The sequence below is a fragment of the Mesoplodon mirus genome, assembly GCF_964341445.2.
Source record: "Mesoplodon mirus genome assembly, chromosome: 4".
NCBI classification, from domain to species: domain Eukaryota; kingdom Metazoa; phylum Chordata; class Mammalia; order Artiodactyla; family Ziphiidae; genus Mesoplodon; species Mesoplodon mirus.
Genome location: NC_138979.1, coordinates 7,448,799 through 7,467,741, shown reverse-complemented (window position 1 = coordinate 7,467,741; position 18,943 = coordinate 7,448,799). Strand labels below are relative to the sequence as shown.

Here is an 18,943-nt window from a genome sequence, read left to right as displayed (position 1 = left end):
GTCTGTTTCTTTTTTGTTATATTCACTAGTTTGTTTTATTTCTTAGATTCCACATATAAGTGACAGCATGCAGTATTTGTCTTTCTCTGTCTGACTTATTTCACTGGGCATAACACCCTCCAGGTCCATCCATGTGGTTGCTAATGGCAAAAATGTCCTTTTTTATGGCTGAATAGTATTCCAGTGTGTGTGTGTGTGTATATGTATGTGTGTGTGTATATATATATATATATATATATATAGAGAGAGAGAGAGAGAGAGCACATCTTCTTTATTCATTCATCTGTCAATGGACATTTAGGTTGTTTCTACATCTTGGCTATTGTAAATAGTGCTGCTATGAACATAGGGATGCATGTATCTTTTCAAATTATAGTTTTGTCTGGGTATATGCCCAGGAGGGAGATATACCCAGGAGTGGGATTGCCTGATCATATGGCAACTCTAAGCAAATGCAGTTCTTAAAGAAACAAGATGTTTTGAATCAATTGATTTTACTTAATTTTCAAATAATTTTTCTACAGCAGTATTTTAGGTATAATTTACATACAGTAAAATGCCCATATCTTAATTGTACTGCTGGATGAACTGGACAGTCATATTCACCCATGTAACCATCACCCCAGTCAAGATTCAGGACATTCCCATCACCTCAGAACGTTCCCTCCAGCTGCCCTGCAGTCATTCCCCACCTCCACCTGCCACAGAGAGGCAGTCATGTCTACAGTGGGGTTCTTATTTTTGTGTGGCCTGAAAATGGAACCAAAAATGATTTTCCAATTTAAAGCTGATAAAATAGCATTAAGAACCATAAAGCTCCATGTTGTCCACAGGTGCTCTTAATATTCTTTAATCCTCTATCAAAAGCTTGTCTAATGTGTGATAGGAAGAAGGGCAAATGACTTTGAGCTTGGTTCAGTTAACAGTGTGAGTGTGGATACAATTTGCTAAAACGTTGGCTGTACTCGTGTGGATTCTTGATCTATTCTAAGTAGGTTTAAATAGGTTTTAAAAAGGTTTTCTTCACCTGGGAAACACTAATTTCAAGTAATGCTTCCTGCCCTCCTATTTCTGATACCAAAGAGAGCTAGAAGGTAGAGTGATTTACAGTTAAAAACACAAAGTTTACTTTTTAAAAGACTTGATTATGCCAGGTTATCATTTGGGTTGAAGTTGGGAGTTAGATAAACTAAACATCATTTCTTTTGTCATAATCCAACATTTTTTTTTTATTGGAGTACAGTTGATTTACAATGTTGTGTTACTTTCAGGTGTACAGCAAAGTGAATCTGTTATACATATACATGCATCCACTCTTTTTTTAGATTCTTTTCCCATATAGGTCATTACAGAGTATTGAGTAGAGTTCTCTGTGCTATGCAGTAGGTCCTTATTAGTTATCTATTTTATGTATACTAGTGTGTTTATGTCAATCCCAATCTCCCAAGTTATCCCTACCCCCACTTACCCCCTGGTAACCATAAGTTTGTTTTCTATGTCTGTGACTCTATTTCTGTTTTGTGGTTAAGTTCATTTGTACCCTTTTTTTAGATTCCACATATAAGTGATATCATATGATATTTGTCTTTCTCTAATCCAACATATTTAATTAAAAATTAGTGCGCAAATAGGAGCCTCTGAGCACTCTCTTCCTGCTTAGAATCAATTTACTACACCGATTTTTCCAATGGTTCACTTTTCCCTGTTTTAGGAGATAGGCAATGGTAACTCACATACAAGAAAATCATGAGAAAGGCACTTGTAGGTTTTGGTACACTGCAGATTTAAGAAACCACTAATACGAGCAGTTCTACTTATAAACCCAGGTAACCAATTCTGAGGTGTAATATCAAAACAGGAAGTCTGAGACCACACACACTGCAATTCCTGGTTCCTCTCAACAAACGCGTCCGTATCCTAGAGAGGCATTTTGTCTCTAATCACAGTCAGTGGTGCACCAGCTTCCGGGGCTCAGAGTTCTGTTTTGGGGTACGTCGCTGTGTACTTGGGTGCCAGTTCTTTGATGAGATTCACATAGTCGGTTTTTTCCGCACAGGCCCTGCACTCTTCTCCCCAGCTGTACAGTATCTGTTTCAGCTCTGCTACTCTCATCTTGGACAGGTCCACTGATGCCAAATCCAATTTTTTTTCTTCGTGACAAAAAGGAAAAGCACAATTTTTAAAAAAACAAAACCAACTATGAAACACTTAGAAAAGCAAATAGTGTTACTTATCTTGGTGCTGACTACCCTGTGATTCAAAGTGGGGAACAGTTCCAGTGTCTATGGAAAACAGGACATACCTAAGAAAAATGTATCATATGCAAAGCTATTGGGATAACTCATGATCTGTTGGACTTTCTTTCCATGGAATTATACTCGCTCCAAAACAGGGCCTGTGTAGCTTTGCAGTCTTTGCTACCACTCCATGGCTTCTCAAGATCAACGTTCATAAAACAAATAGCACTGCATCCTAATTGCTGCTCCTAAGGTAAGAAGAACGGAATCAATAAAAGGCGGTACCTTGGGATGGCCCTGTGTGTGCGGCCAACTGAAAGCCATAGATTGTAATTAGCTAGAAAGTTACTATTCACTTTTTTTTTTTTTACATCTTTATTGGAGTATAATTGCTTTACAATGGTGTGTTAGTTTCTGCTTTATAACAAAGTGAATCAGCTATACATATACATATGTTCCCCTATCTCCTCCCTCTTGCGTCTCCCTCCCACCCTCCCTATCCCACCCATCCAGGTGGTCACAAAGCACCGAGCTGATCTCCCTGTGCTACGCGGCTGCTTCCCACTCGCTATCTATTTTACATTTGGTAGTGTATATATGTCCATGCCACTCTCTCACTTCGTCCCATCTTACCCTTCCCCCTCCCCATATCCTCAAGTCCATTCTCTAGTAGGTCTGTGTCTTTATTCCTGTCTTACCCCTAGGTTCTTCATGACATTTTTTTTTCTTGGATTCCATATGTATGTGTTAGCATACGGCATTTGTCTTTCTCTAGAAAGTTATGATTCACTTTTATAGGAGATATGTCTGTGGTAAAACAGATGAGCACACATATTACAAAGCACTAAATACAAATTAGTTTTTAAATACAAATTTAAAGAAACCCAAACACATGAAGAAAATCAGGAGCATTATCACTGATCCTTAATTGTTTTGGATCTCTGCTTAAACTCACCTGACCCCTCCACCCCTACTGGGATTCCCAAATCATCACAGGGTTTATTTACAGACCTTTGGGGGTACAGCCGCCTCTCTAATGCTGGTGCCTGGGTTCCAGCCAGTCTGGCTCCTAACGTTCTTGCCAATAATACCTGTCACCAACATCTAACTCCTCTAGCGAGACTATTGTTTCCCTGTTTACAGATTATCTGCAAAGGGTGTCAAGAACTCAGCTACTTCTCTATTGCCAAGTCCAAAAATAGAAAAATAATTAAGCTTATCTATAATATACTTGTGATTCTGATTTCCCTGTGAGAAAGGGGCAATTTTTCTCTTTCGAAGGAAAGTCTCCTCCCCCCTTCCTCACCACCAGGGGTGTGCTTGATCATCGATACAGCGTTTAAGTTGATTTATGTTACAGTTAGTGGCAGCCTAGGACTTTTTCAGCTTGACCTCTTGAAGCATTCCTTTTTTTCCCTACATAGTAGAACATGGCATTTAAAAGCCTTTTAATAACCTAACATAGTTGTCAAGTGATTTATCAGATCTTCCAGTCAGTGTACCCTAAGTTAAAAGTTGGATTTTAGACTTAGGAGTAAATTTAATCAGGAGGTAAAAGATCTATACACAGAACACTACAAGACTTTGATGAAAGAAATTGAAGAAGACACAAACAAATGGAAAGAGATCCTGTGTTTATGGTTTGGAAGAATTCGTATTGTTAAAATGTCCATACCATCCAAAGCAATCTACAGAACCAATGCAATCCCTACCAGAATGCCAGTGGCACTTCTTACAGAGATAGAAAAAAAAATCCTAAAATTTGTATGGAATGACAAAGGACCCTGAATTGCCAAAGCAATCCTGAGAAAGAACAGCAAAATGGTGATTATAGTTATGAATACTGTATTACATATTTGAAAGTTGCTAAGGAGTAGATCTTAAATATTCTCATCACAAAAAAAGAAATGGTACTTATGTGATATGATGGAGCTGTTAGCTAACATGGTGATCATAATGCAATATAGAGGTATGTCAAATCAATGCACTGTACACCTTAAACTTACACACTGTTATATGTCAATTACATCTCAGTAAAGCTGGTAATAAATAAATAAAAGTTGGATTTTAAAGGCTTTTTTATTTGGAGGGTCAGCTACACTCTGCTCCAGAGAATTCTTACATTTTTTAATAGTGATTCCCATTCTTTTAAAAAACACAGCAAAGGGCTTCCCTGGTGGCGCAGTGGTTAAGAATACACCTGCCAATGCAGGGGACACAGGTTTGAGCCCTGGTCCAGGAAAATCCCACATGCTGCAGAGCAACTAAGCCCACGCACCACAACTACTTAGCCTGTGCTCTGGAACCCGTGAGCCACAACTACTGAGCCTGTGTGCCACAACTACTGAAGCCCACGCACCTAAAGCCTGTGCTCCACAACAAGAGAAGCCACCGCAATGAGAAGCCTGTGCAGTGCGACGAGGAGTAGCCCCTGCTCGCCGCAACTAGAGAAAGCCCACGTGCAGCAATGAAGACCCAACACAGCCAAAAATAAATAAATAAAATAAATTTATAAAAATAAATAAATAAATAAAAATAAAAACCAGAGCAAGCGAAAACATTCTTTCAGGTCAAAAACCAAATAACACCTTCCTAATTGAAAACATAATCCAAGTCGACACTTATCTTGTCTATTACTTTCCCGCCTGACATGACAAAATACCTTTAGGAGTAGAAACTTTTATAGTCCAAATTATTAATACTATACAGCTCAAAGGCCCCTGTTCAGTCTCAACTTTCCTGCCAAATATAAGCTGGGAAGAATTTAGAATTAGTGGTCTATTCAAGATAAATGGTTGAAGGAAAAAAATATTTCCTTGCAAGTGTTGGTAGCTTCTTCAGGTTATTCTAGAGAATTTGGCATTTGGCATTAACGTTAAAAGGGGGAAATCCTCTATGACTTCCTAAAAACTACAGGGAAAAGGTCAATACCGACAGTAAATCTATCCATGGCTCCCCAAGGGCCTCTAGTGGCCAGCATTGCCAAAACATTAATAAGTACTCTCTTCTTCTCAATAATATCTGATTAATTTTTCTATTATTCAAGGAGTCCAGTAAGATCCCTTGCTCATAGTAAAAGCTATTCAAAAGAAATTTGTTGAATGGAAGAATCAGCACAGTTTTGTCCCTTTGGGGGCTATCGTTTATATGGCCTCAGTGCTTCCTGCCTCTACTTCATTACTTGGAAGCCAATAAAAAGAAACATCTGCCTCATCACCACCCTGGAAGTTAGGGCCTGCCCTTGGCCATTTGAGAAACAGTTTGTCTTTGGTATCTTCTGACCTTAAACCTATTTAAAGACATCTGTGTAGCTATGGTGCATAGGCTTATTACACAGCTATGCTGGAAAATAAGACTAAAGTAATTCAGAGTTAGGTGCTAATTACTTAGGTAGTTTACAAGACTATGCCAGGTACGGAACATAAAACAATGACATAAGCAAAAGAAATGGATTTCTACTGGTGGAATTACAGGTGTTAGGATAGGCTAAGTGGGGAATCCCCCAGCCTTTTATTTAATTTATTTTATCTATCTATCTATCTATCTATCTATTTATTTAATTTGTTTGTTTGGTTGCACCGGGTCTTAGTTGCGCACTCAGGATCTTCCTTGCAGCATGCAAGATCTTTAGTTGTGGCATGCGGGATCTAGTTCCCTGACCAGGGATTGAACCCTGGCCCCCTGCATTGGGAGCACAGAGTCTTAACCACTGGGCCACCAGGGAAGTCCCCCTCCAGCCTTTTATGATACTTAATCAATCTACCCAAAAGACTGGCCCAGATACAAATCCTCTGTATAAGAATAGATCTATGTATGTAAAATTTATAAGGCCAAGGATAATGTTTTAAATAGGACATCTTCCTTTTCTGGCTGTTTATTTTAGGCACCTTTGATAAGGCTAGTTCATCAGGTAAAACCTGCTTTGATGTGAATAACCTATTTCCTAAAAGTTAAAGCTGGCAGGATGATAGCTCTAGGAAGAACGTTAGAGTCCCATTTAAAACTTCAGAGTCCTTACATCACCTTTGAATAGATGCAGCTTTTGTCTTAATAGGTTACCAAGAGCTAATTCACCACGAGTAGCTGCTCCCTTGAAATTTTGACCTCTTCCTTGACATATGTAGTTGACAATGCCTTGGTGATTTAAGAGGTTAAACTTTGCCATTTGCGTGGGCAGTTTTACCTAATGCTGACTGTGCCAGAATTCATTTCTCCCCCCACAGGAAGTTCAGATGGCACTAGGCACCACGCAGCAGTCCAGCACCCTATTAGCAAGTGTAGAACTTCTTTCTTTCTAACACTGACTTTTTAGAAACTGGCCCTATGTTTACAGAACTGGCAATATGCTGGACATTTGGGGAAAGAAACATTTGACTCCGTTATACCATATTTCAGCTCACAGATCTGACTGTCCATCTTCTTCAGCTTCTCGCAAATCTTCACTGCAGGCATGTGCACACTCATTGGACGAGTGACCTCACTTAGGATCTTTGTGGCCGCATCTTTTGTTGCTCCTAGATAGTAGCACTGAAGGGGAATGAAGAGACTTTAGGGGCCCAGACACTGAAAAAAAGCAAGTAGTATAGTTTCAAGAAGTGAGACAGAGGTTAACCTAGTTTTTGTGGCCCAGCTTTTAAATTTAACCCCTGCTAAGACACCAGAAAACAAATGACTCCGTTCCCATGATCAGCCTAATTGGAAGTGCCCTGCAATTCACATGATGCTTAAAGACTACTGATAAGAGCTAACACTTGCTAAATGTTTTATCTGTGCCAACACACAGCTCTCAGGGCTTTAAAGGTATTGATGTATTTAATTCTCATAACAATCCTGTGACGTAAGTACTAGTATTTTACACCCAAGCCAGCTGGAGGTCACCCAACTAGCAAGAAGAAAAGACCAAATTAATTTAAAAATCTAGCCTTTTGGCTCTGGAGTCCATGCCCTGTTCCATCATGTTCTACTGCCTTTCAAGCTCCCTGACAAGCATTTGACATTTAAAAATATAAAGCTTAATGGTGCAGACAAATGCTGAGACTTTTACAGTGTGTCAGTGGTGAGCTGTCAACGAGGAAAATTTAACTGACAGATTCAACATAATGATTTTAGGCAAAATGAATTGGCCCAAGCTTGTCTTTAGTGCTGTAAAAACAGTATATTGAAACAGGTCATTTGTGTATACCCAGGAAACACCATTACAAGATAATAAAAGTACTTCATTAATTATGCATAAATAATGATGTAAAATATTTTGATAGGTTTCACGAATTGTCTTGATAAGAAGTGGGAAGTCTACCCACTCTTAACTCAGGACAGTAAATTCTCATTAGGAATTCAATTGTATAATTTCCTTTAAGAAATCGTGGAATTGGTTGCCTATGGTTTTTTCAAAAAAGCCAAATGAAATGAGACATATTCTCGATGAAAATACATTGACTCCATTTCCCTGAAAGATCCATTTCTGCTTGTTTTCTGCAGTGAGCAGGCTTGAGGCAAGCATCAAAGAAGGAGAACATTAAATTCAAGATGAGAAATGAAACGATTAGCAGTTTTCTCCGAGCACAGGGAGAAAATGAAAGGTGAAGATTTACCATACCAGGCGGTTTTCTTTTCCTTTGACATCCAAGCAAAAGCTGATCAATTCTTTTTCTATGGTGTCCAGAGAAAAGTTGACTCCTCTGGCTATCAAGGAGTTGTAGAATCGGTTCAAGAATTCTTGACACACTAGAAGGAACAAATAAATTATGTATTTGTGTACAGTATCACCACTACCACACCTATGTATATGTTTCTCCCACCAAATAAAAAAGTAAGTATGATTCAACGCATTGTGACAAATTAAATTCATATCTTGAGTAAGAATGGTTTCAGGCCTGTAGCTTTTAGCTTAGTATTGGGCCTTGAATAACACAAGCTTATTGAATCAATCCATCAATCTGTGGAAGCAAGTTCCACTTAATATGAGAACTTTCCCACAAAATATCACTAACCCTAAAAGAAAATATTGCCTCCTCTGGGATATGATGCTTGGGACAGCTTTGTTTAAAGCATAGAGAAAAAAGAGAACATGTGTCTTGAATGAAGCCCCTTGGTAGTCTGCATCTGCCTGTATGTTCCAGTTTGAACCCCAGTCTGAACAATCATATTCAATCACACGGTCCAGAGTCAGTGAAGAGATGACACTCAGAAGAGGCACAGGCAATGAGAACAACCATAGTTACCATTTGTTTGCACTGTTCTGAGTACTTGATGTGGATGAACTTATTCAGGTCTCAGAACAAAACTCTGATGTAGATACATTACTATCCTCATTTTACACATGAAGAACCTGAGTCAGAGAGAGGCCAGTGAGCTTGCCCAGTAAGTGGTAGAGAGAGTTTGACCCCAGATGGTCTCCCTCTGGGCCCACATGCTTATCCACTAGGGTACTCTGAAATAGCAGAAGGCTGCTTTCCCATGTTGTCCCAAAGGGGAAGTGTCCAAGCAATCAGAGAAGGACATGGAGGCCAGAGCATATGCTGGAAAACAGCAGCCCTCATATTAGAAAGAATTTTAAGGAAATAGCATAAGGAAGAGTGGCGAATTCTAGGGTAACCAGGAATAAATTTAATAGTATAGCAAGACTTTGAAGGAAAAAAATTACAAAACTTTATCAAAAGACCTAAAAGTAGACCTAAGAAATGGGAAGATAAGCCATGTTCATGGATGGGAAGATTCAATATTATGGATGATAATTATTTTTAAGTAGATCAATAAACTCAATGCCCTTCTAATGAAAATCTCAATAGGATTTTTTATAGATTTGATATACTGATCCAAAAATACATATGAAAAAACAAGAGCAAATGGAAGCCAAGAAATACTTGAAGAAGAAGGAGTTTGGGGAGTTGACCTTATCACATATCAAGACCTAATTCTAAAGCTATAGCACTTGAAACACTGTGGGACTGGCACAGAAATAGACCAATGGAACAAACTAGTGAGTCTAGAAACAAATCCACAAATCTAGAGGAGCTTGGTATAGTACAGAAGTGATGCTAAAAATCAGTGGGGGAAAAATGGACTAGTCAATAAATGGTACTAGGACCACCTGCCATGGAAAAAGTTAAACTTAGACACCTATCCAAAACTACACACAGACGTGAATCCCAGGTGAATAAAGACATATGGGAAGAGCAACACTACAAAAGTTTTAGAAGAAACCTTAGGAAAACATCTTTATGGCATCAGGATAGAGAAGGATTTCTTAAAGAAGAGACCAAAACACAGATCATACATTTGATTACATCAAAATTAACCAGTTTTTTAATGCAAAAGAAATCATAAGCAAATGATAAGACAAGCCACAAACTGGAGGAAGATATTTACAATTTATATACCTGACAAAGGATTAATATCCAAAATACATGAAAAATCACCATGGTCATACCCTTAGGTCCAGTCATTACCAATGACTATAATCTCAGTGGAAACATCCCATTGTCTGATCATCATCTCCCGTCTTTCCAGCTCACATCCTCTAACACCCCAAGGTAAACAATTCCCTGACCCCGCCAGGTCATACTATTCATTGATTCCGCCACCACTTCACCCTGCTTCCTCACCCAGCTTAGATTCCGTGGTTCAACATTATAATAACTCCTTTGCACACAAACTGAACTCCCTTGCGTCTCTCTCCCTTGTTGGACTCACCCAGCAAAACCCTAACCCTGGTTAAAACTTTGCACCTATACTCACTGAACATGGCTGGAGGAAATAGCACAGCCGTACTCACTGGTCTCACTGTAAATTCATGGCCGCTCATCTCAGTGAGCCATCTGTGCTCCCAACAATGCTACTCCATTGACCTCATTCTCACTCTCTCCCACTCCCAAAAGGACGATTGCGCAGCTGCTCTCTCAAACCTTGTGTCACACCTCCACCCCATCCTCAGCGATGGTGGTGCTTCCTATTTCTCTGAGGGGAAAAAAAAGCAACAGGAAAGAACTCTCGCTCGCTCTGCCGCCACATCTACAACACGTGTACCGGCACAGTCTACCTTAATTCTATGAATGAACGGTGACAACCCTTCCACCTGCTAAAGCAGATCCTATCAACTCCCTGCTCCTGCACCTCTGCCCTCTCTCGCCTGTCTTGTTCCCATTAACATGCTGTTAATTCTTATATCTTAAAAGCAACAAAACCCCTCTCAACATCACATCCCATTTCTCCACTCCTGTTTAAGAAAAACACTCTAAAATAATTTTTTTTTTTTTTTTGTGGTACGCGGGCCTCTCACCGTTGTGGCCTCTCCCGTTGCGGAGCACAGGCTCCGGACGCGCAGGCTCAGCGGCCATGGCTCACGGGCCCAGCCGCTCCGCGGCATGTGGGATCTTTGCGGACCGGGGCACGAACCCGCGTCCCCTGCATCGGCAGGTGGACTCTCAACCACTGCGCCACCAGGGAAGCCTTAAAATAATTTTTATACTTGTAGTTTCCAGGTCTCTTCTCTCTCCCTCTCTGTCCCTCCCCCCCCACACCAAGTTTAAAGCCAGTGAGTTATAAAAGGTTCAGTTTGAAGAATAGTGTTCCTTGTCTCCCCTTCCCCATTTCCCCCAAACTTAAAGCTTTCATTTTCAACTCTTTTAGCTGATTCCTTTGGAATTTACAAATTTTAAATAACATGTTTGTGTGGCTAATTCCTAATTTTATTTTTAGTCTTAGATATTTATTATAGTTTTTTCCTGTGGAAGAGAAAGATTTAACTCTTTTGCCCAAACCCATCTCTTGTAAAAAGCATTTGGTTGGATGTTTTTATGTAGCCTTACAATCTTTGTCTTTTAACTTGAGTATTTACTACTTAACTTAGTACTTGAAAAATATAATAATGCCACCTGCAGGAAAAGAGCTACAACTTTTTTGAAAAGATAATAATAAAGTTTAAAATCAAGTTAGTGGAATTATTAAATTATCCGTGGGCTAGGAACATTATTTTCAGCAGTTCCATCCACACCTTCTAGAGCTGAAGTCAGTCCTACATTATCTGCTCCAGCTTGATTTTGGAGGGGAAAAAGGACACCAGATTAGTCTTGCTGGTACCAGTACTAGGGGGGAATTGCTACCTAGGAATAAAATACATGTTGTAATGAGTTAAGACTTAAGAATAACCAGAAGCTCTTGAATAATTTGTATATTACTTCATTGTTCTAATTTTATTTTTAATAATATTGCCTTAAATAAATTAGTTCCCAACTCCACACTCAGAAAGCAGTATAGGTAGGGATTCAGTGCTTCGGCTCTGAAGCCAGACTCTCTGGGTCCAAATCCTGGCATTACTATTTAATATTTACTAGCTGTGGCTTTGGGCCTTTCAATGTTGAATCACCCGACAGTCTAATTGCCATTCCCTTTAAGTTCATCAGTCTTCTTTCTCTGTGTTTAAGATTTTCTCTTTTCTCCTTTTGTGTTTTGCAATTTCCTTCTGATATGGTTAGATGTGGAATTATTTTTATTTATACTGTTTGGAATATACTGGACTTCCATATCTGTGGATTGATGACTTTCATCCATTTGGAAAAATGAGCTATCATCTCTTTTGCTCCACCTGTACACTCTCTCTTCTCCTTCTGGAAGTCCAGTTAACATATGTGGGAATTTTTCTCTTGATCTGCATTGTACCTTTATCTATTTCATATTTTTATTCTCTTAATTGCTCAGTGATTCCTTCTTGACAATTTCTCCAATCTTCTAACTCACTAATTCTTTTCTCAGCTGTGTCTAGTCTGCGGTTAATCTCACTAATTTCTATTTGTACATGTTTATTTGGTTCTTTTCCAAATATGTTTGGACATTTTTAATAGCTTCCTGCCCTTTATTCGTATTTTCAATCCCTTCCTTTATTTCTTTAAATATAATTAAAATATTTTATATTCAGTGCCTGATAATTCTAAAACCTGAAGCCTGTTCAGGTATGCTTCTTCTGTCTCTTATCTCAACTGGCTGTCACTTATGGTGTTCTTCTTCCCATGGGTTTGTGATTTTTCTGAGTATGAGCTTTCTTTCTTAGAACTTTGTGGGAATTATTAGAATTTTATGGGGCTGGATTGAAGGTGGATTCCTATGTGAGATTAACATTTGCTGATGCCTACTTGAAATCCCTTTAAACTAAATTCTCAGTTTGAGATGTTTTGGATCACCCAGGTTGGCTGTGTCAATTTGGGCTTCAATGCATATATGTGGTAGCTTGTGAGTATGAGTGATCGGGAGACATTTTTGTTTTACCTTTTATTCAGTAAAAAGTTCAAGTATTACAATTTCTTTTAGTCTCTAAAGAATGGTGGTAGAATTGTGGTTATTTCCAGGTCACCTTTTATAATGAAAGTCTAGCTCTCTGGGGTTCCAAACTAATTGGGGGAGGATCCAGTATTACACACCTAACTTGGGAAGGTTCTGGGCTATGTCATTATTCTTTTTATTTTAGTCATTCTCTTTATTTTACAGCCATGAAAATCTAAGTTTAAATTGCCTGGGTGGCAAATACCCTCAAGAAAAATCCCAGCTTCAGGGGTCCCTTTACCTCTTTTGGTTTCCAGTTTCACATTGTTTTTGGCCTCTGAGTATGCCTTACTAACTTACACTTAACATTTTCACATTTTTATTTTATCCAGTGTTTTCAGTTGTTTTCAGCTGGATGACCAGAAATGTCAATTTTTAGAACATGAAGTCATATTCATTCCTTATGCTATTTAATAGGAACAGAACACGAAATATAATACAGCCAGGTCGTGGTTTTAACAAATATTTATTGAGCAATCAGTAAGTGCCAGACAGTATTCTATAGGTTGTTGGAAAAACAAAGCTCTTACTCTCAGGGATTACATTCTGGTGAATAAATAAAAGTATCTTGTGGCTGTGAAGAAACATAAATTTGGTAAGGATAGAGTAATAGTATAAGGTAATAGTATTATTCTAAATGGGGTGGTCAGGGAAGGTCTCTCAGATAAAGTCATGTTTGAGCATAAACCTTAAGGAAGTGGGAGAACAGCTTAAGTGGAGTGCTTGGGAAGAACCCTCCAGGCAGAGGGAAGAACAGCGTAGGCATGTCCTTGGCAGGTCCAAGAACCATAAGGGAGCCAGCATGGGGGAAATAGAGCGACTAAGAGGGAGGATGGTAGAAAATGCGGTCAAATGAGCAGCAGCATGCCAGGTCATCTAGGGCTTGGACGTCATGGTAAGGGCTCTGGGTCCTACTCTGAGAAGGCACGCCATGAAAGGTTTTGAGTAGAAGGGTGGAGGGTTCTGACATTACTTTTAAATTATGCCTCTGGAGGTTCTTTGGAGAATAGACTGCAGGGGAGCCAGAATGAAAGCAGGCATAACCATTTGGAGGTTCTTAAAATAGCTGCATATCTTGGACCAGGGTGGGAGCATTGGAGGTGATGAGGATGGTTGGATTCTGGATGTATTTTGAAGGCAAGGCCAAAAGAATTTACTAATGGATTGGATGTGGCATGGGGGTGGGGGCGGGGGCGGCGGGCGGAGACAGAAGTCAAGAATGACTCCAAGGATTTGGGCCTGAGAAACTGCAAGAGTGGAGTTGCCATTTGCTGAACTGCTAAGACTGCAGGAGAAGCAAGTTTGTGGAATTCAGTCTTGACATGTGAACTTTGAGATACTTCTAGACAACTGTGACGATTAATTTTAAGTGTCCACTTGGACGGTATTTTTGAATGAGATTAACATTTAAATCAGTGAACTCTGGGTAAACCAGATTGCCCTCCATAATGTGGATAAGCCTCATCCAATCACTTGAAGGCCTGAATAGAACACAAAGGATTGGCATCAATAGAACAAAAAAGCATGAGGGAATTCTCCAGCAGACTGCTTTCTACACCATTGGCTCTCCTGGGCCCCCAGCCTGTTGGCCCACACTGCAAATTTTAGACATCTCAGCCTCCATAATCAGGAGAGCCAATTCCTTATAATAAATCTATCTGTATGTATGTATGTATGTATGTATGTATGTATCCTATTGGTCTGTTCCTCTGGAGACCCCTAATATAATGTCTGACACTGCAAACAGTAAAGAGCTGCTGGGGATATAAATCTGGAGTTCAGGGGTGAATTCTAGGACAAATACTAAATTTGTAAGTCATCAACATTAAAATGATCTTTGTGGGATGAGACCACACAAAAGGGAGAGATCCTGGGTCTCAGTCTTGTGAAACTCCAATGTTTAGAAATTGGAAAGATGGAAAGAACCAGAAAAAGACTGAAAGGAGCAGCCAGTAAGGGAGGATGAGAACAAAGAGTGAGTGTGTCCCAGAAGACAAGCAAAGAAAGTGTTAAAAAGGAGGGACTGACTGATCAGCTATGTGAAATGCTACTGATAGAATGAGGAAAACGAGACATTTGACAACACGTATTTTGCTAAGTTTAATTAGCAAAAGACCAAGTATGCAAGGGAGACACCTACTGTAATGATCCATGCATAAACCATCGTTAAAGCCTCCTGGTGACCTGTAATTCTCCTCTTCCTGAAAAAGAAACCCTGTGTCCTGATGCCTCAAAGCTCTTTCTCTACTCCCACAATACACCTTCAGATGATTTCTACACCTTAACTGTTGCTCTGTCAATGTATTACCTAGATGGTGGGTGTTGGGAATTCTAACTTGTACTTTGAAAGATACACTTTTGACTCACTAAAAACTATATAATATTTTATTGCAGCATATGTGTGTACATGTATTCAACAGAATTGAGTGCCTACCTTATGCCCCGCACCATGGTAGCCACTGGAGATGATGTGGTGAGAGAAATGGTCTTGACTGTCAAGGAATGCACACATGGAGGAGACCAAAATGATTTCTCAACACTATGAGACATGTACTAGATACTGTGGGAGAACAAAAGAGAGGCACCTCCCTGGAGGAAATTGGGAGATCACTGAAAGATATTTAGTGAGGGAATAACATGATCACCCTGTCATGGGAAGGATGCTGTTGTGATAGTAAGGCAGTTGAAAATGGTGAAGGTCTGTAACGAGGCACTGGAGTCAGGGAAGGAGAAAGAAGCAGAGTCAGCCAGAAGGTAGAATCAATGGACCCAGTGTTTGACAGGTTTAGGGCATCAGGGAGAGACAGAAGTCTAGTCTAGTGGACCAATTATGTACTGATGCCGTAAGTATAACAGGTTTGGGGGACTGAGAAGGGAAGGAGACAATGACTTTGGTTTGTGACTGTTGAGTTTGAGGTATAAGGTATCTAAGTAGGGATGTTCAGTCATCAATGGGGTGCAAGGTCTGAGACTCTAAAAAGGGGGGGTGGATATAAACATCTGGGATTAATCAGACTATAGATATTCTAATATTGAAGCCATGGCTAAAGAATTAGAAGCCTACAAAGATACTATGAACAAGTGGGCACAGAGACGGGAAGCAAAGGCAGGGAAAAAGCAGTATCATAGCTATCAAGAGAAGAAATTTTCTGAAAAAGAAAGAAATCAGTGGTGTCCTATGCCACAGAGGTCACAGTAAGAATGGAAATTTATTCCTTGGGCTTACATGAAGAGACTAATCTCACTATAATCTCTTCAAATATTTTCTCAGCTCCTTTCTCTCTCTCTTCTCCTTCTGGGACTCCTATAACGTGAATGTTGTTTAATGTTGTCCCAGAGGTCTCTAGGCTGTCTTCATTTCTTTTCATTCTTTTTTCTTTATTCTCTTCCGCAGCAGCGAATTCCACCATTGTGTCTTCCAGGTCACTTATCCGTTCTTCTGCCTCAGTTATTCTGCTATTGATTCCTTCTAGTGTAGTTTTCATTTCAGTTATTGTATTGTTCATCTCTGTTTGTTGGTTCTTTAATTCTTCTAGGTCTTTGTTAAACATTTCTTGCATCTTCTCGATCTTTGCCTCCATTCGTTTTCTGAGGTCCTGGATCATCTTCACTGTCATTATTCTGAATTCTTTTTCTGGAAGGTTGCCTATCTCCACTTCATTTAGTTGTTTTTCTGGGGTTTTATCTTGTTCCTTCATCTGGTACAGAGCCCTCTGCCTTTTCATTTTGTCTATCTTTCTGTGAATGTGGTTTTCATTCCACAGGCTGTAGGATTGTAGTTCTTCTTGCTTCTGCTGTCTGCCCTCTGGTGGATGAGGCTATCTAAGAGGCTTGTGAGATTAATCTCACTATAAATCACCTAACAAATTAGTAATTTAATGATCCTGGCATGCATTTATTGCTATAACCAGATAACCATAGTCTTTTTATTTATGTCATAGGGTTTTGTTTATTAAAATTAGTCCCGTAAGTGAATGTATAATTATTTCAAAGTAAAAAAAAAATTTAATAGCCCCATAATAGAATCCTTTTAAATAAATTCAGAAACGTTTGCTTTTTTTTTTTTGCGGTACGTGGGCCTCTCACTGTTGTGGCCTCTCCTGTTGCGGAGCACAGGCTCCGGACGCGCAGACTCAGCGACCATGGCTCACGGGCCTAACTGCTCCACGGCATGTGGGATCTTCCCAGACCAGGGCTCGAACCCGTGTCCCCTGCATCGGCAGGCGGACTCTCAACCACTGCGCCACCAGGGAAGCCCTGCTTTTTTTTTTTCAGTAAGCTTCACATGACCTAAAGCAGTCGGAAACTTGAATATTCACAGGGCCCAGGCAAGTAAAATGAATGGGTAAAGCAATCCAAGTCTAAGAAAAACAAAAACAAAAACCTAAAGAACACATATCCTTTCTAAAAAGAGCAGCCACCATCAGTTCCCACTATATGGACATATGGGCTAGTCTTGACTGGTCACCTGGTTTTCAAGATAAGCCAGAAATCTGAACTTTTTAAAATGACATCTCCCAAGTTTAAAATATAGCCAATTAATTTAGATGTTTTTTTCAAAATACTTTGTGAACTTAATAAATACATTAATAGGTCCCAGGTGGTTCATGGACTGTCAGTTTTTTTACTGATAAGTCATTGGTGGCCCATGCCACAGAGTAATCAAGATAAGAATGGAAATTTGCCCTACAGTATGTATAGAATTTTAATCTTATACACTGAGGGAAAATTAATTGGCTAATGATAAAGACTCATAAGCAGAAACAGAGCTAGATCTAGACTCTATTTCTTTTTGTTCTAAAACCAGTATTTCCTTCGTTGTGATTCTACAGTGTTAACAAAAGGAAATATACACCCAGGTTACTCAGACATGCAAGTTAATAATCACAATATGCTGTAATAAATTCAAGAAAGACGTTAGAAGCTTCACAATTAATCCAGATGCTCTGGCTCTTCTGAAATGTTTTTAAGTAGAAGCTCCAGCAATTAAATTACTGATGATTAAGCCAGTCAACTGTTTATGCCTCACAAATTCTGCTTTAAATGTATAGTACCCAGTTATAGGGAATCTTTAACTGAAAATTATAACTTGGCTGAACAAATATCTGTATCTAAAGTTTGACAATAACATCACATAGGTATTTTAAATTTCTGGAGAAAAGTTCAATTATTGCAGGGCTGATAGAAAACTGGACTCCAATTGTTAAGACTTTATTCAGTTATATTACAGTCTATACTCACCCATTCATTAAACGTATATTGTGAACCTACCATTTCCTGTTATGTAAGAATAGATTCGAAAGCTCAGGGAAGGGTGAAGCGGATATACATCTAAGCTAATTATTTCAATGAATGAAACACGGAGGTAAGTGCTACAGTAGTCCAGGAGGAAGGAGGTAGCACAGCTAATTATCTCCTTTGACCTCGTTACCAGCCTTCTGGTGTAGGTATTATCACTTTGATTTTGCCAGAACCGGGTACAGTGGCCTCAGAGCCAGAAGGCTGGGTGAAGTCCACAGCTGAGATTCTGTGAACAGAAAAGGAATCGTTTTTTTGTATTCCTCCTCTTTCTAAGGAGTTAAGGTACTCCTTTGTAAAGAAACTTTTCCCTGTAAAGTCGTAACAAATGTTAGTTATGTGCTCTGATTTAAGCCATTTCAACTCAATTACAGACAATTTGTCATGTTTTCTCCTTTGGGGAGTTATAAACTAATTTGAACTTGAAAGGCTTCTGTGCAAGGAAAGGCAAGTCTCGCCGGTTAGGGCAGCAGAATCATTTTGGAGCCAGGGTCGTCTGCATCTACGTGCGTTTGCACAAAATCGAATCCAAAGCCAAACCCACCAGCTTTGAGGCAGTTTAATCGAGCAAGACTAAGAACGCGGCCTGAAGGTGTCACTGGGCCCGGCTCGAACTTTTGCCTAGGCTTGGGCGAAGGCGATCGGAAACCACGGCCAGGGACCGTATTTCCTGAGTGAAAAGCTATTTATAGACAGGCCCGAGAGAAGCCAAAGCCGACAACAGCTGCACTGCGACGCGGTGTCACCGCCATGCAAGCAGGTCACACCGCTCACCTTCACAGTCGGCGCCCAGCCGCCCCCCGGCCTCCTGGCCCTGCGCCCGCCCCGGGTTAGACACCCAAAGCCCGGCGCAAAAGGCCACCACTGCGGCTGGGCTCCCGCACCACATGCTGAGCCAGCTCCAAACGCCTCGCCACCTGCGAAATGAACCGCCGCGCTGCTATCGCCCGGGGCTGACACAGGAGCGCGGAGCCGGGGTTGGAAAAATATCTGCCTGGAGTTGCTGGGACACATGATGCAACTCAACCGTGAGTTTCCATTGGCTCTCAAGAAAAGGGCATGGAAGCGGACGAAGCGAAGCAGCCGCTTCCTTT

The 18,943-nt window shown here is 40.1% G+C and overlaps 1 protein-coding gene across 1 annotated transcript; it reads right to left on the bottom strand.

Moving 5' to 3' along the window:
- Nucleotides 1-285: 285 nt before the first annotated feature.
- On the bottom strand, nt 286-18,831 carry CDNF (cerebral dopamine neurotrophic factor). The gene is made up of 4 exons (XM_082618003.1): nt 18,624-18,831; nt 7,834-7,961; nt 6,623-6,764; nt 286-2,150 (listed from the first exon to the last, which is right to left on the bottom strand). Exons 1-4 carry the CDS (start codon nt 18,736-18,738, stop codon nt 1,972-1,974), a joined length of 564 nt encoding a protein of 187 aa, XP_082474129.1. The 5' UTR covers nt 18,739-18,831; the 3' UTR covers nt 286-1,971.
- Nucleotides 18,832-18,943: the final 112 nt, after the last annotated feature.

What these genes read in the sequence shown, in the direction of transcription:
- CDNF (XM_082618003.1), bottom strand. Translation starts at nt 18,738, where the DNA reads ATGTGGTGCGGGAGCCCAGCCGCAGTGGTGGCCTTTTGCGCCGGGCTT. An exon ending in AAGGAAAAGAAAACCGCCTG is followed by an intron (nt 6,765 to 7,833) that starts GTATGGTAAATC and finishes ATTCCCCTTCAG; the next exon opens with TGCTACTATCTAGGAGCAAC. An exon ending in GATCTGTGAGCTGAAATATG is followed by an intron (nt 2,151 to 6,622) that starts GTATAACGGAGT and finishes TTTGTCACGAAG; the next exon opens with AAAAAAAATTGGATTTGGCA.